The 24,244-nt window shown below is 42.2% G+C and overlaps 1 protein-coding gene across 1 annotated transcript in view; it reads right to left on the bottom strand.

The window, feature by feature from the left end:
* Positions 1–24,244, bottom strand: part of PCNT (pericentrin) — a 211,165-nt gene that overhangs the window by 118,736 nt on the left and 68,185 nt on the right. Inside the window, exons 11-12 of the mRNA XM_077119263.1 lie at positions 6,550–6,763; positions 5,416–5,633 (exon numbers count right to left, since the gene is read on the bottom strand). Of these exons, the coding sequence (XP_076975378.1) occupies positions 5,416–5,633; positions 6,550–6,763 (432 nt within the window). The remainder of the gene's footprint in view (positions 1–5,415; positions 5,634–6,549; positions 6,764–24,244) is intronic.

Raw genomic sequence — 24,244 nt, 5'->3', positions numbered from 1 at the left:
ATATTAACATTTTATATCTTTTTCTGTTGTGTTGCTAGTTCCTCTAAACTGATGCAAATGTACTAAGAAACAATGATCATGCATCTATGTGATGATGTTAAGAATTACTGAGTGCATATGTAGAATGGTATGATTTCTAAATGTTGTGTTAATTTCTTTTTTTTTCTTTCCGTTAATAAAAAAAAAAAAAAAAAAAAAAAAAAACCAAATCAATACATTGAGGAAGGATATAAAGAAGGCAAGGATGAACAAAAAGAAGAAATTGAAAGTCTGAAAAAACAAATCATAGAACTTATGGGAATGAAAGGCACAGTAGAAGAGATGAAAAAAAACAACAGAAACCTACGATGGTAGATTTCGAGAGGCAGAAGACAGGATTAGTGAACTGGAGGATGGAACATCTGAAATCCGACAAGAAAAAGAAAATACAGGGGGGAAAATGGAAAAATATGAGCAGGGACTCAGGGAATTGAATAACAATATGAGGTGCACGAATATACATGTTGTGGGTGTCCCAGAAAGAGAAGAGAAGGAAAAAGGAGGAGAAAAACTGATGGAGGGAATTATCACTGAAAATTTCCCAATCTTATGAAAGACTTAAAATTACAGATCCAAGAAGTGCAGCGAACCCCAAAGAGAATAGATCCAAATAGACATACTCTAAGACACTTACTAATCAGAATGTCAAAGGTCAAAGAGAAAGAATCGTGAAAGCAGCAATCCATCACATACAAGGGAAGCTCAATAACCACCAAAGAATGAGAACATTCACAAATAAATGGCTATTGAATAACTCTTCAACAACCAGTGGTTCAAAGAAGAAATTGCTGGCGAGAATCAGTAGTTATCTGGAGATGTATGAAAATGAGAATACAACTTCTCAGAACTTATAGTATGAGGCAAAGGCTGTGCTGAGAGGGAAATTTATTGCTCTAAACGCTTATATTAAAAAACAAGAAAGAGCAAAAATCAAGGAGTTAACAGCACACCTGAAGGAACTTGAAAAAGAACAGCAAACTAACCCCAAAGCAAATAGAAGAAGAGAAATAACAAAGATGAAAGGAGAGATAAAAGAATGGGAGAACAATAGAAAGAATCAACAAAATCAAAAGTTGGTTCTTTGAGAAAATCAATAAAATTGATGGGCCACTAGCAAGGCTGACAAAGAAAAAAAGAGAGAAGATGCAAAAACAAAATCAGAAATGAGAAGGAGACCCTGAAGAAATAAAAGAAATCATAAGAAGATATGCCAACAAACTAGACAACTCAGATGAACTGGACAAACTCTTGGAGACACACAAACAAGCTACATTGACTCTGGAAGAAACAAAATGACAACAAACCAACTGCAAGTAAAGAGATTCAATCAGTCATCAAAAATCTTCCTACAAAGAAAAGCCCAGGGCCAGATGGCTTCACAGGGGAATTTTATAAAACATTCCAAAAAGAACTAACACCAATCCTGCTCAAACTTTTCCAAAAAATCAAGGGAAAAGGAACTCTACCTAACTCATCATATGAAGCTAATAACATTTCAATACCAAAATCAGGTAAAGATGCTATAAGAAAGGAAAACTACAGACCAATCTTCCTAATGAACATAGATGCAAAAATTTTCAATAAAATATTAGCAAATCGAATCCAGCAACACATTAAAAGAATTATACACCATGACCAAGTGGGGTTTATACCAGGAATGCAGGATGGTTCAACACAAGAAAATCAATTAATGTACTACAGCACATTAACAAATCAAAAGGGAAAAATCACTTGAACATCTCAGTGATGCTGAAAAAGCATTTGACAAAATTTAGCATCCTTTTCTAATAAAAACACTCCAAAAGATAGGAATCAAAGTTGTAACTACCTCAACATGATAAAGGGAATATATGAAAAACCGATGGCCAGCATCATACTCAATGAAGCACATGACAAGATGGATGAGACTTGAGGGCATAATGATGAGTGAAGTTAGCCAGACACAAAAGGATATGATACTGTATGATTTCACTTTTATGACCAGCATAAAGGTATAATCAGAGGCTTACAATACTGATTATAGGGGACTTAGAGACACACAGAAACTAGAAATGGTTGAACCGTTAGCTAATGAGGTTGAACTCCAATGTAAGGGAATAAGCAAGAGTGAAGGTGGCTCTCTAGTGGGTCTAGAAGTAATATTACCATATCGAAGATGAACAAGATTGAAAGGGGTTGTAGAGACCTACGTGTCCCACTGATTAACACTAGAAATATGAATTAGTTCTCGCAGAATTACTTCAGAGATATGATTCTTGTACAAAGAGTGTTTAAGCCCAGGGTACAGGAGGAAAACTGCTCTTGCATTCTCTGAGCTATGTTCAGAAGGAAACCATCAGCACTACCGCAGCAACAGCACAGGAAAACAATGGGGGGAGAGACAAGAGTTAAGAGGAAGTTTAGATTTCCTATTTGGCGAGGGTGTGTTCATCGGTTTTTTGTCTCTTAGGAACACCGAAATTATCTAAAATTGAGAATGCTGATGGACTGTGGACTTTGGGCCCTCTACATGATGCCTGATGAATGCAGGTGGTTGAAGGATGCACTGACAGAGTAGACTGGTAAACGATGGTGTGTACTTATGAATGAAGGTTATACCACTACAAAAAGAAAGTCGTGAGGCATGCAACAATGCGAATGAACACGTGGGACATTTGCTGAGACAAAATAAGCCACAAACAAAAGAACAAGAATGGTGTGGTCACTTTCAGAAAATGTTTATGAGAAAACAGGGGCCTAGACTGTAAGCTTTTAGAGCAGACACATTAAGCCTAGAATGGTGATTATTATTTCTGGATTTTGAGCGGCTGTTTTATATACATGTGATATTGAGAGATAGGAACAAAGCCAAACAGGTTGGGGTTAAAGTAATTCAGAACATGGGGGTAAGGAAGACAGCGCCTCTATTTTAGAACCACACATACTCTTTGAGACCAGTGGAAGAATGATTTATTTGGTCTGGAACTGAAATTTTCTGTAGCGCATAATCTAATTCAACCTGTCTGTATAGCTCATGTGAACAATTGAAACACAGGAAGCACAGAATAAGAAAGAGGTCCTTTAATCCTGTATAGATTATTGTGATGCCTGAATACATTCTAGAATATATTAAGCAGATAATCAAAAAGTATTGGCAAAGTCCCCTGTGGGGGGGGAGAAAAATACGGAACTCTAAACTTTACCATCACAGGGAATCCCGATACTGTGTCAAACTTTAGAGACACCCAAATCAACAGGCCATGCCCTCAATCAGAAGGCTCACTCCTGTGAAGCTCATGCAGGTAGCAAAGAAGCTTAGACTACCTATGGGAATGCCTAAGAGTTACTTCTGGAGGACCTCTGTTGTTGCTCAGATGTGGCCTCGGTCTCTCTAAGCCCAACTCTGCAAGTGAAATCATTGCCCCCCACCCCACGTGGGACATGACAACCAGGGATGAATCCAGACCTGGCACCATGGGATCAACAATTCCATTCTAACCAAAAGGTGGAAAAGAAGTATAATTAATAAAGTGTCAGTGGCAGAGAGAGTTCAAATTGAGCAGAGAGGCTGCTCTGGAGGTTGGTCTTCCGCAGACTTCAGGCAGACCTTGCTACCTGTCATAACCTGCCAAAGCCCAACCAGGACCATTCCAGCCAAGCCTAAAGAACACCTGGGGCAATATATATGATTCCACAAGGGTTCCAGGCACTAGAGTAACTTACCAGAAACCTACACCAGATGGGTCCCTGGTCCAAATAAGTCCTGAAAACTAGCCCAGTCTCTCCAGAACATTAGTTTCATCTCCCTACCCCATATTAGTGACAGACCCTTCCAGTATGAGAAATTTAGAATTGCCATAGCCCAAATAACCCCAAAGAGAGGGATGGAAAGATCAAAGGTGATGGTGGAATTATACATAGAAGATGGGACTTAACAAATGAATATGATTGCTGAATCATTAAACTGATATCTCTTTTAGTCTCCAGTATTTTAGAGCAGCTTGAAGTAAAAACCTAAAACTGTGAAACTGTAACCCATGTCAAACTCTGAAATATGTTCTACAACTAATTGTGTTGCAGTGCTTTGAAATTTATAGCTTTTTGGTATATATGTTATTTTTCACAGAAAAGAAGGGAAAAAAGGCGATTGTGATGATAAAAAAATATTTAAGCCCTCTAGCCTCCTATATTCTAGAGCAACTAGAAGGAAAAATACAAGAGGATCGAATGATAGCCCATGACAAACTCTGAGGTCCATCCTGTAATTACATGTTGAAGAGTGCTTTGAAAATGATTGCTTTTTCATTTCTTTGCTTTGTGTATGTCATACAATTAAAAACAAAGTTAAAAAAAAAAGCCAGTCTCTGATATATCAGCCATCTCTGATATATTGCATTCTGGCAGCTGCAGCAAACTGAAACACACGCACACATGAATTTCAAAGAGGCATTTAGGAAAGACTGTCCTTAGGCATCAGAAACCCAGACTGCAGTGACCATCCTCTGCTGCCCTACACGGTATCCCCCGAGGTTTCCCACGAGTCTCCATCCTTACTCTATGGTGCACATCGATGCCTTAGTGTAGGAAATGACGTGGCGACCGCGTGTGTAGTGAGGACAGCTTCCTACATACCCAGATGGACACTCAGAGCACAGCTATGGGGTGAAGGCAGCGTGGCCCAGAGGACAGAAGTGGTAATACTCAGCCACTGGACAGAATTGGAAAATGTGGTTGACCCAGAACGCAACAAAAAAGAGTTACGATTTTAGTCCACTGTATTTCTAACATTCCAACATTGTGATAAACAGCATCGCACTGACTATATAACAAAAGGCATTAGTAATTTTATGAAGGCATACGTTTTAGAATTTTGTCAATGCTTACAATGGTGTAGTGGTGACTTCATCACGTTTACAAAATGGCTAGGGTGGGTCGATGTCTGCATTTTCCACGGTTGCAAAATACAGTCATCTAGGAAGAGACTGGCAAGCTTGCCACTAGGATGACTTACAACACTCTGACCTTCTCTTCTCTGTCCTCTTTGTGGCATTCCTAAGGGCACGAGATCCAATTCCAGCCTCCCTGGCTGTGGGCAGAAGGTACAACAAGGGAAGGGCAGTGCTGTGGCCTCAGTTCAGGAGAAAACCCTGTCCTGACTCTTACAAAGGCCCTCACCAAATATCTGCCAGGTACATGGCAGGAGCATCTGCATGGACCAGCACCCTCAACAAACTGTACATGTGGACAGTCTCCTGCTGTCCCCAGTGCACAGGCCAGCATTGGAGCCGCCTGCTTTTTACCTAATAAAATCCCCAAGGGACAGGAACCTTCAAAGGAAGCCAGGAGACCCTGGGGCTCGTGCTTGGCTGAGCACCCTTCCCAGAGGAATCAACTTACTTTCTCCAAGCCCTCTTTCAGATGAATTTCATGTTGCAACTTCTCATGTAAATTTCTATTTTCTAATTTTAAGGGTTCAATTTCTTCCTTGAACTCAGTCTGAAGAAGTGAAAGTTTGACTTTATGTTCATTTTCCAAACTCAAGATCCGTGCCGCCACCTCCATCTCAACTTTGAAGGCAGCCTCTTGCGCGTACTGGAGACGCATCTGTGCAAGCTCTGTAAGGAGACACAGAGCTCAGCGTCACATGCAGCACAAGCCATGGAGGCCACCAGCAGCACAACGGCCATGCTCCCCTGTGCACCAGGGAACACGAAGACCTTGTGAGCTGTCAGTAGCAGGCCACTGAGAGCTGCTCGCAGGGAGCCTGGCCACGCCTGCTGTTGCTTCAGTGGTCCCTGACCCTGCTCAGCAGTTTCCATCTGGGTGCCGCCTCCACAGCCGCCCTGACGTAACCCTGTCTCCTAGGTCCCACTGCAGGTGCTGCTGCCGCCGCCGCCGCCATAAACGCTCTGCACAGCCTGCCCCTGGCAGCTCCTCCAGCTCGGTGGCATGGCAGAGACAAGCAGGCGTACATAAGTCTGGATCCGCCTGTCTCGGAGGCGGCCAGCATTGTGAGAGGCAGGGTTACACCAAGACTTGGGAGAATGACTCTGTCAAACCTCCCCCGGGGATCCAACCCCAGGTCCCTCCTGTGCCAGCCTCGGGAACAGAGCTCCCTGACCCCACAATCCTCAGTGTCTTCCTCTGGAGGAGAAGACAGTGAGAACCAGGGTGAGAGTAAGCTGCACCGAGAGCGGCACAGCACTGCCCGCTCCGAGGGGGGCTGGACCACCCCAGACGCACTGCAAGGAGAGGCGGGTGTGTGGCGGGCCTCACCTCTGCTCACGAGGAGACCTCCGGCCTCAGCCTCCTCACAGGACATGAGTGCTGGGGTGGTGCCCCAAGAAGCCAGTGTCCACAGCCCCACTCCCTCGGCCTCGGACTGACCGGACGAGCTGCCTGCCCACCCCAGCTCCCCGAGGAGCGTGCACTCCAGGTCGGCCCGGGCTCCACACAGCTGCCCCAAGAAGACAGGCTGCTGCAGCCAGAAACCCGCTGCCTGGCCTGTACTCCACACCGGAGGCCCCTTACCTCGGTCATGCCCTTCTGTGAGCGAGGCGCAAAGCTGCTTGAGTGCCAGGCCCTGCGCTGTCCACAGCAGCCCGGCCTCTGTGTGCGGTGCGGCTGAGGCCTCCGTCGGGATGGCCACTCCCTCCTCACACCAGGAGCCGAGAGCGGACTGGAGTGCCACCAAGTCACACATGGGCTTCTCCGCCAGCGGCACCTGCAGGCGCGTCAGGCCCTCCTAGGGGAGAGCAGAGAGAGGTCAGCAGATCTGTTGCCAGGCCACCGCCATGCACATGACCACAAAGCCTTCTGTGCGTGACGCAACCCCCACGAGGGAAGCACCTGGCTCCAGTGGGAAAGGAAAGGGGGCCCTCTCTGACACCCAGCAGAGTGCTAGCCCCCGCTCTCCAAGGCTAGTCCCTGTCTGCCTCCTGACCAGCCCCAGCGCCCAGCTCTCAACTCCTGTACGCCACCACCCACTTGACATGGCAGACGTTGCCGGGGGCCTAACCACACGCCCAAACGGAAGCTACGCCCAGGCCTTCCAGCCCCTGCCGTCTTCTGCTCCAGGCAGCAGCCCCACTTGCCAGGACCCCTCCCAGGCAGGCCCGCGCACTCACAGGTACAGTGTTGTCAAGGCCCTCAAGCCCAGGCCCATGGCCCATGACCGCTCGGCACCTCTCCTCTTCCTCTCTCCTCACTGACCTGATGGCCCAGAAATGCCACGGGGAGGCGCTGGCCCACAGCTGCACGCTGGACACGCAGGCCTGCTCCCTGGCTGCCTCCTCCCCTGCTCCCCACTCCCCTTCCCAGGAGACCCGTGCGCCCCAGCCTGCCCAGGGTTGGCTTCCAGCGGACTGCTGCCACAGGCTTCCTCCACAGAGGCTGTCCCCACCTGCCTGCCCTGCTCGGGTACCACTGCTCGAGGGGCCTGCACTGTGCTCCCCACACCTCTGAGGGTACGTGCCAGACTTGTTCAACAGCCACTCAAGCCCCCAGCCCCACCCCAAACGCAGCTCCCACTCAGGTCCCAGCCCAGAGAGCAGGGCCTGGCACAGGCAGGCCTCGTGCCGACTAAGGGTACATGCCTGAACTCTCACTGCTCCCCTTAAAATGCAGCCTGCAAACCTACTCCCCCTAAAGGTCCTGAGGAGCTACAGCAAACTAAACTTCAAGCTGCTAGTGAACTCAAATGATCTTTATATCAAGACTTAAATCCTTCTCTTGGCACAGGGGCGAACAACCTGACCAACGAAGTGGGACTGAGTCACACCCAGCCTAGCGAAGCACCGAGAAGCACCCACTGACATAGGGAGGGTGGCCCAGAACACAGGCAGAAACCACTTACCCCCCTGGAGAAGAAAGCGAGGTGGGAACCACCTGCCTCAAGCCACGCAACACAACGGAGCTGAAGACAGACGAAAACTTCACAGGAGCCAGAAGAAAGGGCAGGAATACAGGAAAATACAGCTGTCACGCTCCAAGAGGGGCAAAGGCATGAACCACAAATGCCGAAGAGAAAAAAGACAGCTAGATCCACAAGGAAGGTAAGGGAGTAATACACAACTATGTGGAAAAGCAAAGCATGGAGGGTGGCCCCGGAGCACACATGCCAAGGTGGGGAGGCAGCAGCGGCCAGCGCCCCACAAGGGGCCGCCCAGAAACACCACTAGTCAGGTAAGGGGACAACCCTGAGACACCCTGGGACTGGGAGGCATCAGTGAGGACAGTTCAGAGGAAGGCAGCTTGGCCTGTCAAAATAATAAATTCGCACTGGACTTTCGACTAAATGCACATCTCCCTTCCATGGTGAAGAATGGCTGAAATGACAGGAGAAAACATTTTCTATTCCTGAATCTCTGGGGAGAAGAAATAAGAAGCGATGCTGGGGCATGGGGACTGTCCGCTAGCCATTCACCCCTGACTCCAAACTCCAGCTACAGGCTGTACAGGGGCCCTGGGAGGACCACAAGGCCACAGAAGGTAGCCTATCACCCCAAATAAAGCTCAGTAGAGGCACAGTAAGCTCCCAAAGGATGCAGAGAGCACTGTACTAAAACACGAGGGCAGGCAGCCAAGGGTCACCAGGCTACCCAGGTAAACGGAGAGACTAGAACAGACATGGCAGATGGGCTGACGAGGCAGGCAGGCACGCATGCACGCACAGAGAGGAAGCAAAAGACAATACTGGAAGCAGAAAAGCCAAATCACTGTCTCAGAGAAGTAAACAAAATACTTCATCAATGGTACTGCAACCGGAAGAGATTTAAAAAAGCATTCAATGCAAAATTTTTAAATAGCCTAAATAAGAAACTTAACTGAAGAGTTAGACGGGGAATAGAGGAAACCTCTCGCCCCAAAAAGTAGAATGAGAAGCGAAATAAGATGGGAGACTAACAAAACCAGAGGCTTGAATCTGGAGGTCAAGCTGCAAACCATCAAGTGTTTCAGAGAAAATATGCAAGAAATTGAATTAAAAAAACAGGGGTTGCAAGGGTAGTTCAGTGGTAGAATTCTCACCTGCCACGAGGGAGAACCGGGTTTGATTCCTAGTCCACGCACTTCCTTAAAACAATGAAAACAACAACACAAAATTCAACAGATGGTGCTGCGATAACAGGAAATCACATGGAAAAAGGAATGAAATGTGACTCCCATCATAGAGCATACAAAAAAAGAAAAGAAAACAGCCTTGTCCAGGGAGTGAACAGGGAAGGGAACACACTCGGGCAAGCCATGATGCCTCAGGTGCCAGGAGCGGGGGAGCAGGAACCCGGGAGGAGGACCCTCAACTCCGGGCACCGCTGGGTACCGCCAGGCACCGCCAGGCACTGGGACGGCAAAGCAGCTCCTCCAGGGCCACAGGAGCAGGAACCCAGGAGGAGGACCCCCGACTCTGGGCACCGCCGGGCACTGCCAGGCACTGGGACAGCAAAGCAGCTCCTCCAGGGCCACAGGAGCAGGAACCCGGGAGGAGGACCCCCGACTCTGGGCACTGCCAGGCACCACAGGGCACCACCAGGCACCGGGACGGCAAAGTGGCTCCTCCAGGGCCACAGGAGCAGCCACACCGACCCTGCTGCGTCTCAGAGACTCTGACTCGAGGTATTAAGTGTCACAAAGCAGCATGTATGCATGATATTCCCCCAAAAAGCCCTACACAGGAGAATACGCCTTCACTAGTTCTGTATGCAAATGCTATTTTTGGGACTTACTATTTGTTTTAATAAAAAACGAAGTCACCTTATTCTTGCTTCTTTCAACTTGAGTAAGCACAGAGCTCCAAACACAGAGCTGGGGCCACGCAGCACACACAGGGGGTCGAGGCGGCACCCAGGACAGGAGAGTGGCTACAGGGGCTCCGCATGCTGGCCGCCAGGTTCACGGCCCCCTGCGCACACCTGGCCTTCACAACACAGCCATGCTGCTTCTGCTTTCACCTTCTGCTGGAAATTACAGCCCTCGTGTGTTTTATCACACTTAACTGCAGCCGTCCTACTCTTCAAAAAAGAGCTCAGCTGACAGCGGTACCTTCCGGCATGCCACCCCTTTTCAATTGCCCCACTCAGTCCTCGCACTGAACTTTCCTCTAAATCTGGCGAATTTCCACCAGAAACACAGAGATGTCTCTCCCACATTGATACTGATGAAAATTCCTTCATATCAGTTAACGAAATTCACTTTCAATGTCTCTATCCACCGATCGCGGTAAAGAGCATAACAGTTAAAGGCTACAGCTCTAAGGTCAGAGGGATGCCGGCCTGGCCCGACCCTGAGGATTGTCCGAGCAGTGACCACGCACGAGCAGGGCCAGCAGTGGCCAGCACATCAGGAGCGCACCACGGAAGCAGCGGTCAGCCGAGATCAGCAGCACAAAGCAACATGTAGTCACGCTAGAAACAAATGAGGGACATGAACAAAGTGGCTCCCTTCTAACAAAAATATATTTAATTTCATCAAGAAACATAAATATTTCAAGGAAAGAAACAACCCTTTCCCCAGTTAAGAAAATCAGTTCATCATCTCAGAAAATTTCAATTCTGGCGGCAGCAAAGTTTACACCAACTTATCTGTGTTGTTTTTGTGGCTGTTTGCCCTTCTTTTTTTGCCTTTCAAACAAATTCTTTTAAAGGAATTCTTTGTTGAATGGACTTGGATATTGGTATCAAGACATTAAGAGACTCACAAAATGAGGTGGAAAATATCCTTGCTTCCAGGCCAAGATGGCGGTTTAACAACATGCGCATTTTAGTTCATCCTCAAGAACAACTACTAAATAACCAGAAACAGTACAGAACAGCTCCTGGGGCCACATCAGTGACTGGACACACAGCGTACCCCAGGCTGGACCAGCTGGACCGGCTGCGAGCCCCCCAGAACAGTGAGTTCCCCAAGCCGCAGCGGCTGGCGCCCCTCCCCCACAGGCTGGTTCCCAGAGGGGAAAAGAAAGAGACTTTATCAGCAACAGGGTCTGAGCCCACCCAAACGCCAATAGTGAAATTAAATAACAAATTCTGACTACTAAAAATAGGACCCCAGCTCAGGTGAACCTCATCAAAGCAGAGGTCGCTGATTTTTGCCCTGGAGACGAGGGGGCAGGACTGGCAGAAAAAGAAAAATAAAAAGAAACAGTGGTTTTTGTGGCTGTGTTTCTACAAAGGCTTGACTGCCTCTGGATTCAGTGGCAGGACTTCTCAGGCTGCAACTGCCCCAGGCAGGGGCAGAAGTGAGCTCTTTTGGGGGCTTATCTAGAGACTGTGCCTTCCCCAGGAGAGGGGTTAAGCCCCACCCAGGTGGAATCCCTCCATCAAGGAATTCAGACCCCAGGGCTTGGTAATTTGAAGCCATTAAAACGAGCCTACAACCTCTCCTCTGCCTCCACCATGTCCCCAGCCAAAGTTAAAGGTACCGCATCATCTTATGCTGGTGGGACCTGCAGTCAGACAAGAGCCACATACTTGGCAGGATAAGAAAAACAGAGTCCAGAGACTTCACAGGAAAGTCTTTCAACCTGCTGGGTCTCACACTCGGGGAAAACTGACGCAGGTGACTCCTTCCTCCTGACAGGAGGCCAGTTTGGTCTGGGAAAATCCGGCTGGGGTCTAAAATACTTAAGGAGACCGTCCTAAGTATGTGTGTGTGGGTGGGAAGGCACCATACAAGCAGGGCAACAAACAAGAAAACAAGAACTGAACAATTCTCCTCTGTTAAACAAAACTTAAGCTAGAGGTCCAGATAAAGCCGAACTGAATGTCAAAGAACAGAGAGACAACAAATTCATCCAGCAAGAAAACCCTAGGTAAAAGAAGTGAAAGCAATCTCCAGAATAACCTAATTGAGGTAATTAAATGCCTAGAAGCCAGCAAAAAATGACAAATCACACTAGGAAAATTGAAGATATGGCCCAGTCAAAGGAACAAACCAACAATTCAAATGACATACAGGAGCTGAAACAATTAATTCAGAATATACGAACAGATATGGAAAACCTCATCAAAAACCAAATCAATGAATTGAGGGAGGATATAAAGAAGGCAAAGAATGAACAAAAAGAAGAAATCGAAAGTCTGAAAAAACAAATCACAGAACTTATGGGAATGAAAGGCACGGTACAGGAGATGAAAAAACCATGGAAACCTACAATGGTGGATTGCAAGAGACAGAATATAGGATTAGTGAACTGGAGGACGGAACATCTGAAATCCAACAAGAAACAGAAACTATAGGGGAAAAAATGGAAAAATATGAGCAGGGACGCAGGGAATTGAAGGACAATATGAAGTGCACAAATATACATGTTGTGGGTGTCCCAGAAGAAGAGAAGGGAAAAGAAGGAGAAAAAACTAATGGAGGAAATTATCACTGAAAATTTTCCAACTCTTATGAAAGACTTAAAATTACAGATCCAAGAAGTGCAGCATACCCCAAAGAGAACAGATCCAAACAGACGCATTCCAAGACATTTACTAATCAATGTTAGAGGTCAAAGAGAAAGAGAGAATCTTGAAAGCAGCAAGAGAAAAGCAATACATCACATACAAGGGAAGCCCAACAAGACTATGCACAGATCTATTTAAATTATTAAAAGAGAAAAACTGCCAACCAAGAATTCTATATACAGCAAAAGTGTCCTTCAAAAATGAGGGAGAAATTAAAACATTTTCAGACAAAAAAATCACTGAGAGAATTTGTGACCAAGAGACCAGCTCTGCAAGAAATACTAAAGGGAGCACTAGAGACAGATGTGAAGACAGAAGAGAGAGGTGTGGAGAAGAGTGTAGAAAGGAAGACTATGAGTAAAGGTAAAAAGAAGGAAAATCAGATTTGACATACAAAATCCAGAAGGCAAAATAGTAGAAGAAAGTACTACCCATGCAGTAATAACACTGAATGTTAATGGATTAAACTCCCCAATCAAAAGACATAGAATGGCAGAATGGATTAAAAAACAGGACCCATCTATATGTTGTCTCTACTCAAAGGATATAAGGGCAAGGACACAAATGGACATTTGCACACCAATGTTTATAGCAGCATGATTTACAATTACCAACAGATCGAAACAGCCAAAATGTCCATCAACAGACAGATGGCTAAACGAACTGTGGCATATACATACGATAGAATATTATGCAGCTATATGACAGAATAAAGTTATGAAGTATGTACCAACATGGATGGACCTTAAGGACATTATGCTGAGTGAGATTAGCCAAAAACAAAAGGACAAATACTGTATGGTCTCACTGATATGAACTGACATTAGTGAACAAACTTGGAATATTTCTTTGGTGACGGAGACCATCAGGAGATAGAAATAGGGTAAGATATTGGGTAATTGGAGCTGAAGGGATACAGATTGGGCAACAGGACTGAATATAAAAACTCAGAAATGGACAGCACGATACTACCTAACTGTAATACAATTATGTTAAAATACTGAATGAAGGAACTTCCAGAGAAGATGGCGGCTTAGTAAGACGCGCGGATCTTAGTTCCTCCTCCAGAACAGCTACTAGGGGAGTAGACACGATACAGAACAGCTCCCAGAGCCACGACAGAGATCAAAAAGACAGCGTGCCCAATCCTGCAATGGCTGACTGGTTGAGAGAACCCGCCCTGGTGAGATCGCCGAGGAGCGCGGGCTTCACCGGGCGGGGCGGCAAGCGGCCGGAGTTCCTCCCTTCCCCCTTCCCGGGCCGGCTGGGAGAATTGGACAGGCGGTCCCCTCAAGCCACGGCGGCTGGTGCCCACACCACGCACAACCCCCAGACTGAGAGAATTAGATCGGAAATCCCCAGGCCGCGGAGAACGGTGACGGGGGGGAGCCTTCAAAACACGTGACTCCCTGGGAATGGTGCACCCTCCCGGGCGGGCTACGGCACCTGTCAACCTCCTGCCGCGCTTGGCACCCCGGGCCAACTAGGAAATTCGGACCGGCACTCTCCCGGGCTGCAGCGGCCAGCGACCCTGCCCGCGTTCGGACCCCGGGCCGGTTGGAACTCTTCCAAGCCGTTTCGGCTGGCGAACCTCTCCGACGGCGAGAGTTTTCCAAAGTTAAAGGACCCACACCACCTTTTACTGGTGGGACCCGCAGACAAACGTGTGCCACAAGCGCCACCTGCTGGGCAGGAGAGGAAAAACAGAACCCAGAGATTTCACAGAAAAACCCTCCAAATTGTTGGGTCCAAAACCCAGGGAAATCTGACTAAATGCCGAGATGCCATCAGAAGATAATGGATCACGCTCAAAAAATTAAAAATATGACCCAGTCAAAGGAACAAACCAATAGTTCAAATGAGATACAGAAGCTGAGACAACTAATGCTGAATATACGAACAGAAATGGAAAATCTCTTCAAAAACAAAATCGATAAATTGAGGGAGGACATGAAGAAGACATGGGCTGAACAAAAAGAAGAAATAGAAAAACTGAAAAAACAAATCACAGAACTTATGGAAGTGAAGGATAAAGTAGAAAAGATGGAAAAAACAATGGATACCTACAATGATAGATTTAAAGAGAAAGAAGATAGAATTAGTGATTTGGAGGATGGAACATCTGAATGCCAAAAACAAACAGAACTATCGGGAAAAGAATGGAAAAATTTGAACAGGGTATCAGGGAACTCAAGGACAATATGAACCGCACAAATATACGTGTTGTGGGTGTCCCAGAAGGAGAAGAGAAGGGAAAAGGAGGAGAAAAACTAATGGAAGAAATTATCACTGAAAATTTCCCAACTCTTATGAAAGACCTAAAATTACAGATCCAAGAAGTGCAGCGCACCCCAAAGAGATTAGACCCAAATAGGCGTTCTCCAAGACACTTACTAGATAGAATGTCAGAGGTCAAAGAGAAAGAGAGGATCTTGAAAGCAGCAAGAGAAAAATAATACATCACATACAAGGGAAACCCAATAAGACTATGTGTAGATGTCTCAGCAGAAACCATGGAGGCTAGAAGACAGTGGGATGATATATTTAAATTACTAAAAGAGAAAAACTGCCAACCAAGACTCCTATATCCAGCAAAATTGTCCCTCAAAAATGAGGGAGAAATTAAAACATTCTCAGACAAAAAGTCACTGAGAGAATTTGTGACCAAGAGACCAGCTCTACAAGAAATGCTAAAGGGAGCACTAGAGTCAGATACGAAAAGACAGAAGAGAGAGGTATGGCGAAGAGAGTAAAAGACGGAAAGTCAGATCTGATATATATAATACAAAAGGCAAAATGTTAGAGGAAAATATTATCCAAAGAGTAATAACACTAAATGTCAATGGACTGAATTTCCCAATCAAAAGACATAGATTGGCAGAATGGATTAAAAAACAGGATCCTTCTATATGCTGTCTACAGGAAATACATCTTAGACCCAAGATAAACCATAGGTTGAAAGTAAAAGGTTGGGAAAAGATATCTCATGCAAATAACAACCAGAAAAAGAGCAGGAGTGGCTACACTAATATCCAACAAATTAGACTTCAAATGTAAAACAGTTAAAAGAGACAAAGAAGGACACTATCTACTAATAAAAGGAACAATTAAACAAGAAGACATAACAATCATAAATATTTACGCACTGAACCAGAATGCCCCAAAATACGTGAGGAATACACTGCAAACACTGAAAAGGGAAATAGACTCATATACCATAATAGTTGGAGACTTCAATTCACCACTCTCATCAATGGACAGAACATCTAGACAGAGGATCAATAAAGAAATAGAGAATCTGAATATTACTATAAATGAGCTAGACTTAACAGACATTTATAGGACATTACATCCCACAACAGCAGGATACACCTTTTTCTCAAGTGCTCATGGATCATTCTCAAAGACAGACCATATGCTGGGTCACAAAGCAAGTCTTAACAAATTTAAAAAGATTTGAAATCATACACAACACTTTCTCGGATCATAAAAGAATGAAGTTGGAAATCAATAATAGGTGGCGTGCGAAAAATTCACACATACGTGGAGGCTCAACAACACACTCCTAAACAACGAGTGGGTCAAAGAAGAAATTGCTAGAGAAATTAGCAAATACCTCGAGGCGAATGAAAATGAGAACACAACATATCAAAACTTACGGGACGCAGCAAAGGCAGTATTTATTGCCCTAAATGCCTATATCAGAAAAGAAGAAAAGGCAAAAATTCAGGAATTAACTATCCATTTGGAAGAACTGGAGAAAGAACAGCAAACTAATTCCAAAGCAAGCAAAAGGAAAGAAATAACAAAGATTAGAGCAGAAATAAATGAAATTGAAAACATGAAAACAATAGAGAAAATCAATAAGACCAGAAGTTGGTTCTATGAGAAAATCAATAAGATTGATGGGCCCCTATCAAGATTGACAAAAAGAAGAAGAGAGAGGATGCAAATAAATAAGATCAGAAATGGAAGAGGAGACATAACTACTGACCTCACAGAAATAAAGGAGGTAATAACAGGATACTATGAACAACTTTACGCTAATAAATACAACAATTTAGATGAAATGGACGGGTTCCTGGAAAGACATGAACAACCAACTTTGACTCAAGAAGACACAGATGACCTCAACAAACCAATCACAAGTAAAGAAGTTGAATCAGTCATTCAAAACCTTCATAAAAAGAAAAGTCCAGGACCAGACGGATTCACATGTGAATTCTACCAAACGTTCCATAAAGAATTAGTACCAACTCTCCTCAACTCTTCAAAAAAATCGAAGCGGAGGGAAAACTACCGAATTCATTCTATGAAGCCAACATCACCCTCATACCAAAACCAGGCAAAGATATTACAAAAAAAGAAAACTACAGGCCAATCTCTCTAATGAATAAAGATGCAAAAATCCTCAATAAAATTCTAGCAAATCGTATCCAACAACACATTAAAAGAATTATACATCATGACCAAGTAGGATTCATCCCAGGTATGCAAGGATGGTTCAACATAAGAAAATCAATTAATGTAATACACCATATCAACAAATCAAAGCAGAAAAATCACATGATCATCTCAATTGATGCAGAGAAGGCATTCGACAAGATTCAACATCCTTTCCTGTTGAAAACACTTCAAAAGATAGGAATACAAGGGAACTTCCTTAAAATGATAGAGGGAATATATGAAAAACCCACAGCTAATATCATCCTCAATGGGGAAAAATTGAAAACTTTCCCCCTAAGATCAGGAACAAGACAAGGATGTCCACTATCACCACTATTATTCAACATTGTGTTGGAAGTTCTAGCCAGAGCAATTAGGCAAGAAAAAGAAATATAAGGCATCAAAATTGGAAAGGAAGAAGTAAAACTATCACTGTTTGCAGACGATATAATACTATATGTAGAAAACCCAGAAAAATCCACAACAAAATTACTAGAGCTAATAAATGAGTACAGCAAAGTAGCAGGCTACAAGATCAACATTCAAAAATCTGTAGCTTTTCTATACACTAGTAATGAACAAGCTGAGGGGGAAATCAAGAAACGAATCCCATTTACAATCGCAACTAAAAGAATAAAATACCTAGGAATAAACTTAACCAAAGAGACAAAAAACCTATATAAAGAAAACTACAAAAAACTGCTAAAAGAAATCACAGAAGACCTAAATAGATGGAAGGGCATACCGTGTTCATGGATTGGAAGACTAAATATAGTTAAGATGTCAATCCTACCTAAATTGATTTACAGATTCAATGCAATACCAATCAAAATCCCAACAACTTATTTTTCAGAAATAGAAAAACCAATAAGCAAATTTATCTGGAAGAGCAGGGTGCCCCGAATTGCTAAAAACATCTTGAGGAAAAAAAACGAAGCTGGAGGTCTCGCGCTGCCTGACTTTAAGGCATATTATGAAGCCACAGTGGTCAAAACAGCATGGTATTGGCATAAAGATAGATATATCGACCAATGGAATCGAATAGACTGCTCAGATATAGACCCTCTCATCTATGGACATTTGATCTTTGATAAGGCAGGCAAGCCAACTCACCTGGGACAGAGCAGTCTCTTCAATAAATGGTGCCTAGAGAACTGGATATCCATATGCAAAAGAATGAAAGAAGACCCATCTCTCACACCCTATACAAAAGTTAACTCAAAATGGATCAAAGATCTAAACATTAGGTCTAAGACCATAAAACAGTTAGAGGAAAATGTTGGGAGATATCTTATGGATCTTACAACTGGAGGCGGTTTTATGGACCTTAAACCTAAAGCAAGAACACTGAAGAAGGAAATAAATAAATGGGAGCTCCTCAAAATTAAACACTTTTGTGCATCAAAGAACTTCATCAAGAAAGTAGAAAGACAGCCTACACAATGGGAGACAATATTTGGAAACGACATATCAGATAAAGGTCTAGTATCCAGAATTTATAAAGAGATTATTCAACTCAACAACAAAAAGACAGCCAACCCAATTACAAAATGGGAAAAAGACTTAAACAGACACCTACCAGAAGACGAAATACGGATGGCCAAGAGGCACATGAAGAGATGCTCAATGTCCCTGGCCATTAGAGAAATGCAAACCAAAACCACAATGAGATATCATCTCACACCCACCAGAATGGCCATTATCAACAAAACAGAAAATGACAAGTGCTGGAGAGGATGCGGAGAAAGAGGCACACTTATCCACTGTTGGTGGGAATGTCAAAGGGTGCAACCACTGTGGAAGGCAGTTTGGCGGTTCCTCAAAAAGCTGAACATAGAATTGCCATACGACCCAGCAATACCATTGCTAGGTATCTACTCAAAGGACTTAAGGGCAAAGACACAAACGGACATTTGCACACCAATGTTTATAGCAGCGTTATTTACAATTGCAAAGAGATGGAAACAGCCAAAATCTCCATCAACAGAAGAGTGGCTAAACAAACTGTGGTATATACATACGATGGAATATTATGCAGCTTTAAGACAAGATAAACTTATGAACCATGTAATAACATGGATGGACCTAGAGAATATTATGCTGAGTGAATCCAGCCAAAAACTAAAGGACAAATACTGTATGGTCCCACTGATGTGAACGGACATTCGAGAATAAACTTGAAATATGTCATTGGTAACAGAGTTCAGCAGGAGTTAGAAACAGGGTAAGACAATGGGTAATTGAAGCTGAAGGGATACAGACTGTGCAACAGGACTAGATACAAAAACTCAAAAATGGACAGCACAATAATACCTAATTGTAAAGTAATCATGTTAAAATACTGAATGAAGCTGCATCTGAGTTATAGGGTTTTTTTTGTTTTTGTTTGCTTGTTGGTTTGTTTGTTGTTGTTGTTTTTTACTATTATTACTACTTTTATTTCTTTTCTTTATATTAACATTTTATATCTTTTTCTGTTGTGTTGCTAGTTCCTCTAAACCGATGCAAATGTACTAAGAAACAATGATCATGCATCTATGTGATGATGTTAAGAATTACTAAGTGCATATGTAGAATGGTATGATTTCTAAATCTTGTGTTAATTTCTTTTTTTTTTTCTTTCCGTTAATAAAAAAAAAAAAAAAGTTGACTTATGAAAAAAAAAAAATAGGAAAGGAAGAAGTAAAACTATCACTGTTTGCAGACGATATAATACTATATGTCAAAAACCCGGAAAAATCCACAACAAAACTACTAGAGCTAATAAATGAGTACAGCAAAGTAGCAGGCTACAAGATCAACATTCAAAAATCTGTAGCATTTCTATACACTAGTAATGAACAAGCTGAGGGGGAAATCAAGAAACGAATCCCATTTACAATTGCAACTAAAAGAATAAAATACCTAGGAATAAATTTAACTAAAGAGACAAAAAAAACTATATAAAGAAAACTACAAAAAACAGCTAAAAGAAATCACAGAAGACCTAAATAGATGGAAGGGCATACCATGTTCATGGATTGGTAGACTACATATAGTTAAGATGTCAATCCTACCTAAATTGATTTACAGATTCAATGCAATACCAATCAAAATCCCAACAACTTATTTTTCAGAAATAGAAAAACCAATAAGCAAATTTATCTGGAAGAGCAGGGTGCCCCGAATTGCTAAAAACATCTTGTGGAAAAAAAAGGAAGCTGGAGGTCTAGCGATGCCGGACTTTAAGGCATATTATGAAGCCACAGTGGTCAAAACAGCATGGTATTGGCATAAAGATAGATATATCGACCAATGGAATCGAATAGACTGCTCAGATATAGACCCTATCATCTATGGACATTTGATCTTTGATAAGGCAGTCAAGCCAACTCACCTGGGACAGAACAGTCTCTTCAATAAATGGTGCCTAGAGAACTGGATATCCATATGCAAAAGAATGAAAGAAGACCCATCTCTCACACCCTATACAAAAGTTAACTCAGAATAGATCAAAGATCTAAACATTAGGTCTAAGACCATAAAACAGTTAGAGGAAAATGTTGGGAGATATCTTATGAAACTTACAATTGGAAGCGGTTTTATGGACCTTAAACCTAAAGCAAGAGCACTGAAGAAGGAAATAAATAAATGGGAGCTCCTCAAAATTAAACACTTTTGTGCATCAAAGAACTTCATCAAGAAAGTAGAAAGACAGCCTACACAATGGGAGACAATATTTGGAAACGACATATCAGATAAAGGTCTAGTATCCAGAATTTATAAAGAGATTGTTCAACTCAACAACAAAAAGACAGCCAACCCAATTACAAAATGGGAAAAAGACTTGAATAGACACCTCTCAGAGGAGGAAATACAAATGGCCAAAAGGCGCATGAAGAGATGCTCAATGTCCCTGGCCATTAGAGAAATGCAAACCAAAACCACAATGAGATATCATCTCACACCCACCAGAATGGCCATTATCAACAAAACAGAAAATGACAAGTGCTGGAGAGGATGCGGAGAAAGAGGCACACTTATCCACTGTTGGTGGGAATGTCAAATGGTGCAACCACTGTGGAAGGCAGTTTGGCGGTTCCTCAAAAAGCTGAATATAGAATTGCCATACGACCCAGCAATACCATTGCTGGGACTCTACTCAAAGGAATTAAGGGCAAAAACTCAAACGGACATTTGCACACCAATGTTTATAGCAGCGTTATTTACAATTGCAAAGAGATGGAAACAGCCGAAATCTCCATCAACAGACGATTGGCTAAATAAACTGTGGTATATACATACGATGGAATATTATGCAGCTTTAAGGCAGGATAAACTTATGAAGCATGTAATAACATGGATGAACCTAGAGAACATTATGCTGAGTGATTCTAGCCAAAAACTAAAAGACAAATACTGTATGGTCCCAATGATGTGAATCGACACTCGAGAATAAACTTGGAATATGTCATTGGTAACAGAGTTCAGCAGGAGTTAGAAACAGGGTAAGATAATGGGTAACTGGAGCTGATGGGATACAGACTGTGCAATAGGATTAGATACAAAAACTCAAAAATGGACAGCACAATAATACCTAATTGTAAAGTAATCATGTTAAAACACTGAATGAAGCTGCATCCGAGCTATAGGTTTTTGTTTTGTTTTGTTTTGTTCTTACTATTATTACTTTTATTTTTTTTCTCTATATTAACATTCTATATCTTTTTCGGTTATATTGCTAGTTCTTCTAAACCGATGCAAATGTACTAAGAAACAATGATCATGCATCTATATGATGATGTTAAGAATTACTGATTGCATATGTAGAATGGTATGATTTCTAAAAAAAAAAAAAAAAATGGACAGCACAATACTACCTAATTGTAATGTAATTATGTTAAAACACTGAATGAAGCTGCATCTGAGCTATAGTTTTGTTTTTTTTCTGATATATTTTTGTATTTTTTATTTTTATTTTTATTTTTTCTCTATATTATCATTTTATTTCTTTTTCTGTTGTCTTGCTATTTCTTTTTCTAAATCCATGCATATGTACTAAGAAATGATCATCATACATCTATGTGATGATATTAAGAATTACTGATTGCATATGTAGAATGGAATGATTTCTAAATGTTGTGTTAGTTAATTTTTTTTAATTAATAAAAAAAATCATTTTCTGATATACTAGCAATGAACATATATATAGACACCGAAACTAAAAATGCAATCCCTTTCATGATCACTCAAAAAATGAAATATTTAAATGTAAATCTAACAGACCATGTATGACTTTTATGCTAAAAACCACAAAACGATGGTATAAAGATTTAGTAGATCTAAATAAATGGAGAAACAGACTGTATTTATAGATTAGAAGACTCAACCTAATAAAGATATCAGTTCTCCCCAAACTGATATAAAGTTTGAATACCATTCCTACAAAATTTCCAGCAAGACTTTTTGCAGATATGGACAAGATTACTCTAAAATTTATATGAAAAGTCAAGATTAGAAATGTCAGAACAATTTTGAAAAATAAAAATAATGTGGGAGGTGTTAATTCATCCAATTAACAACACACTATTAAGTTACCGTAATCAGGACTGTGGTATAGGTGGAGGTACAGACACACAAACAAGGGAACAGAAAAGAGAACCTAGAAATACACCCTCACAAATATCGCCAACTGATTTTTTAACATAAGTGCAAAAGCAATTATGGAGGAAAGATATTCTTTTCATTAAATGATACTGGGACAACTGAACACCCATTAAATAAAAGAAGAAGCTTGATCTAAGTCTCACACTTTATATAAAAATTAATTCAAAATGGATCATGAACTTAAATGTAGAACATAAAACATTTAGAAAAACAGAAAAAATCTTCAGGATCTAGAGTTAGCTGAAGAGGCGTTCTATTTGAGTGTGCCAGGGAGCCCATGCAGGGCTGAGGACAGACTGTTAACTCTCTAATACCAATTCTACTTTTGTTTTCTACCCTAGAACAGTTATCACTAAACTGTGATCACATTTCCCAATCAAAAAATATGTAATCAAAAGTACAAATTATAATGCAATCTTAAGTCATGGAAGGAATTTACAAGATATAAAAGTAAAAACTCACCATTCTGACCAAAAAGAGTTGAGAGGCTACTCTGGAGGTTGCTCTTAGACAAGCTTCAGGTAGACCTTGCTACCTATCATAACCTGCCAATCCCCAACCAGGACCATTCCAGCCAGTCCTAAAGAACACCTAGGGCAATACATAAGGTTCCATGCACTGCGATAACTTTTCAGAAACCTACAACCTCCAGATGGGTCCCTGGACCAGATAAGTCCTGAAACCTAGAGGGCCCAGCCTCTGCAGAACATCAGATAGTTCCATCCCCCACCCCATATTACTGACAATCCCTTCCAACATGAAAAAGTTAGACTAGCCAGAGCCCAAATATCCCTAAAGAGTGGGAAAAAGATCAAGGGTAATGGTGGATTTACACAGAGAAGGTCAGCTTTAACAAACAAATATGATTGCTGAATCATTAAATTGATATTTCTTTTAGTCTCTGTGATCTTAGAGCAGCTAAAAGGAAAAACCTAAAATTGTGGAATTGTAACCAGTACCAAACTCTGAAATCTGTTCTGCAACTAATTGTCACAATATGCTTTGAAATTTACACTTTATTGTATATATGTTTGCACAAAAAAGAAAAAAAATCGAGTGTGATGATAAATGAACAGCTGTATGATGACACTCGGATGTGATGATGAATGAACAGCTGTATGATGATACTCGGATGTGATGATGAATGAACAGCTGTGTGATGACACTCGGATGTGATGATAAATGAACAGCTGTGTGATGACACTCGGATGTGATGATAAATGAACAGCTGTATGATGACACTCGGATGTGATGATGAATGAACAGCTGTGTGATGACACTCGGATGTGATGATAAATGAACAGCTGTGTGATGACACTCGGATGTGATGATGAATGAACAGCTGTGTGATGACACTCGGAACCACTGATGGTGCACTGTGGATGATTACATGGCATGTGAACATATATCAATAAAATAAATGAATAATTTTTAAAAAGATCAAAGGAGAAGGTGGAATTACAAAAAAGAATATAGAATTTAACAAATGAGTTTGACTCTTGTATCATTATACTGATTTTTTTTTATTCTCCGTTGTCTTGCAGGAGTTAGAAAGAAAAACTTATAATTGGGTATCTGTAAACCCATACTAAATACTGAAATCTGTTCTATAACTAATTTGTTGTGGTGTGCTTTGAAATTTACTGCTTTTTTGCATAAATGTTATTTTTTACATTAAAAAAATAAAA

This window comes from Tamandua tetradactyla, chromosome 10 (genome assembly GCF_023851605.1).
Source record: "Tamandua tetradactyla isolate mTamTet1 chromosome 10, mTamTet1.pri, whole genome shotgun sequence".
NCBI lineage: Eukaryota > Metazoa > Chordata > Mammalia > Pilosa > Myrmecophagidae > Tamandua > Tamandua tetradactyla.
Note: the sequence above shows the minus strand (reverse complement) of the source record. Positions and strands in the feature narration are given on the sequence as shown.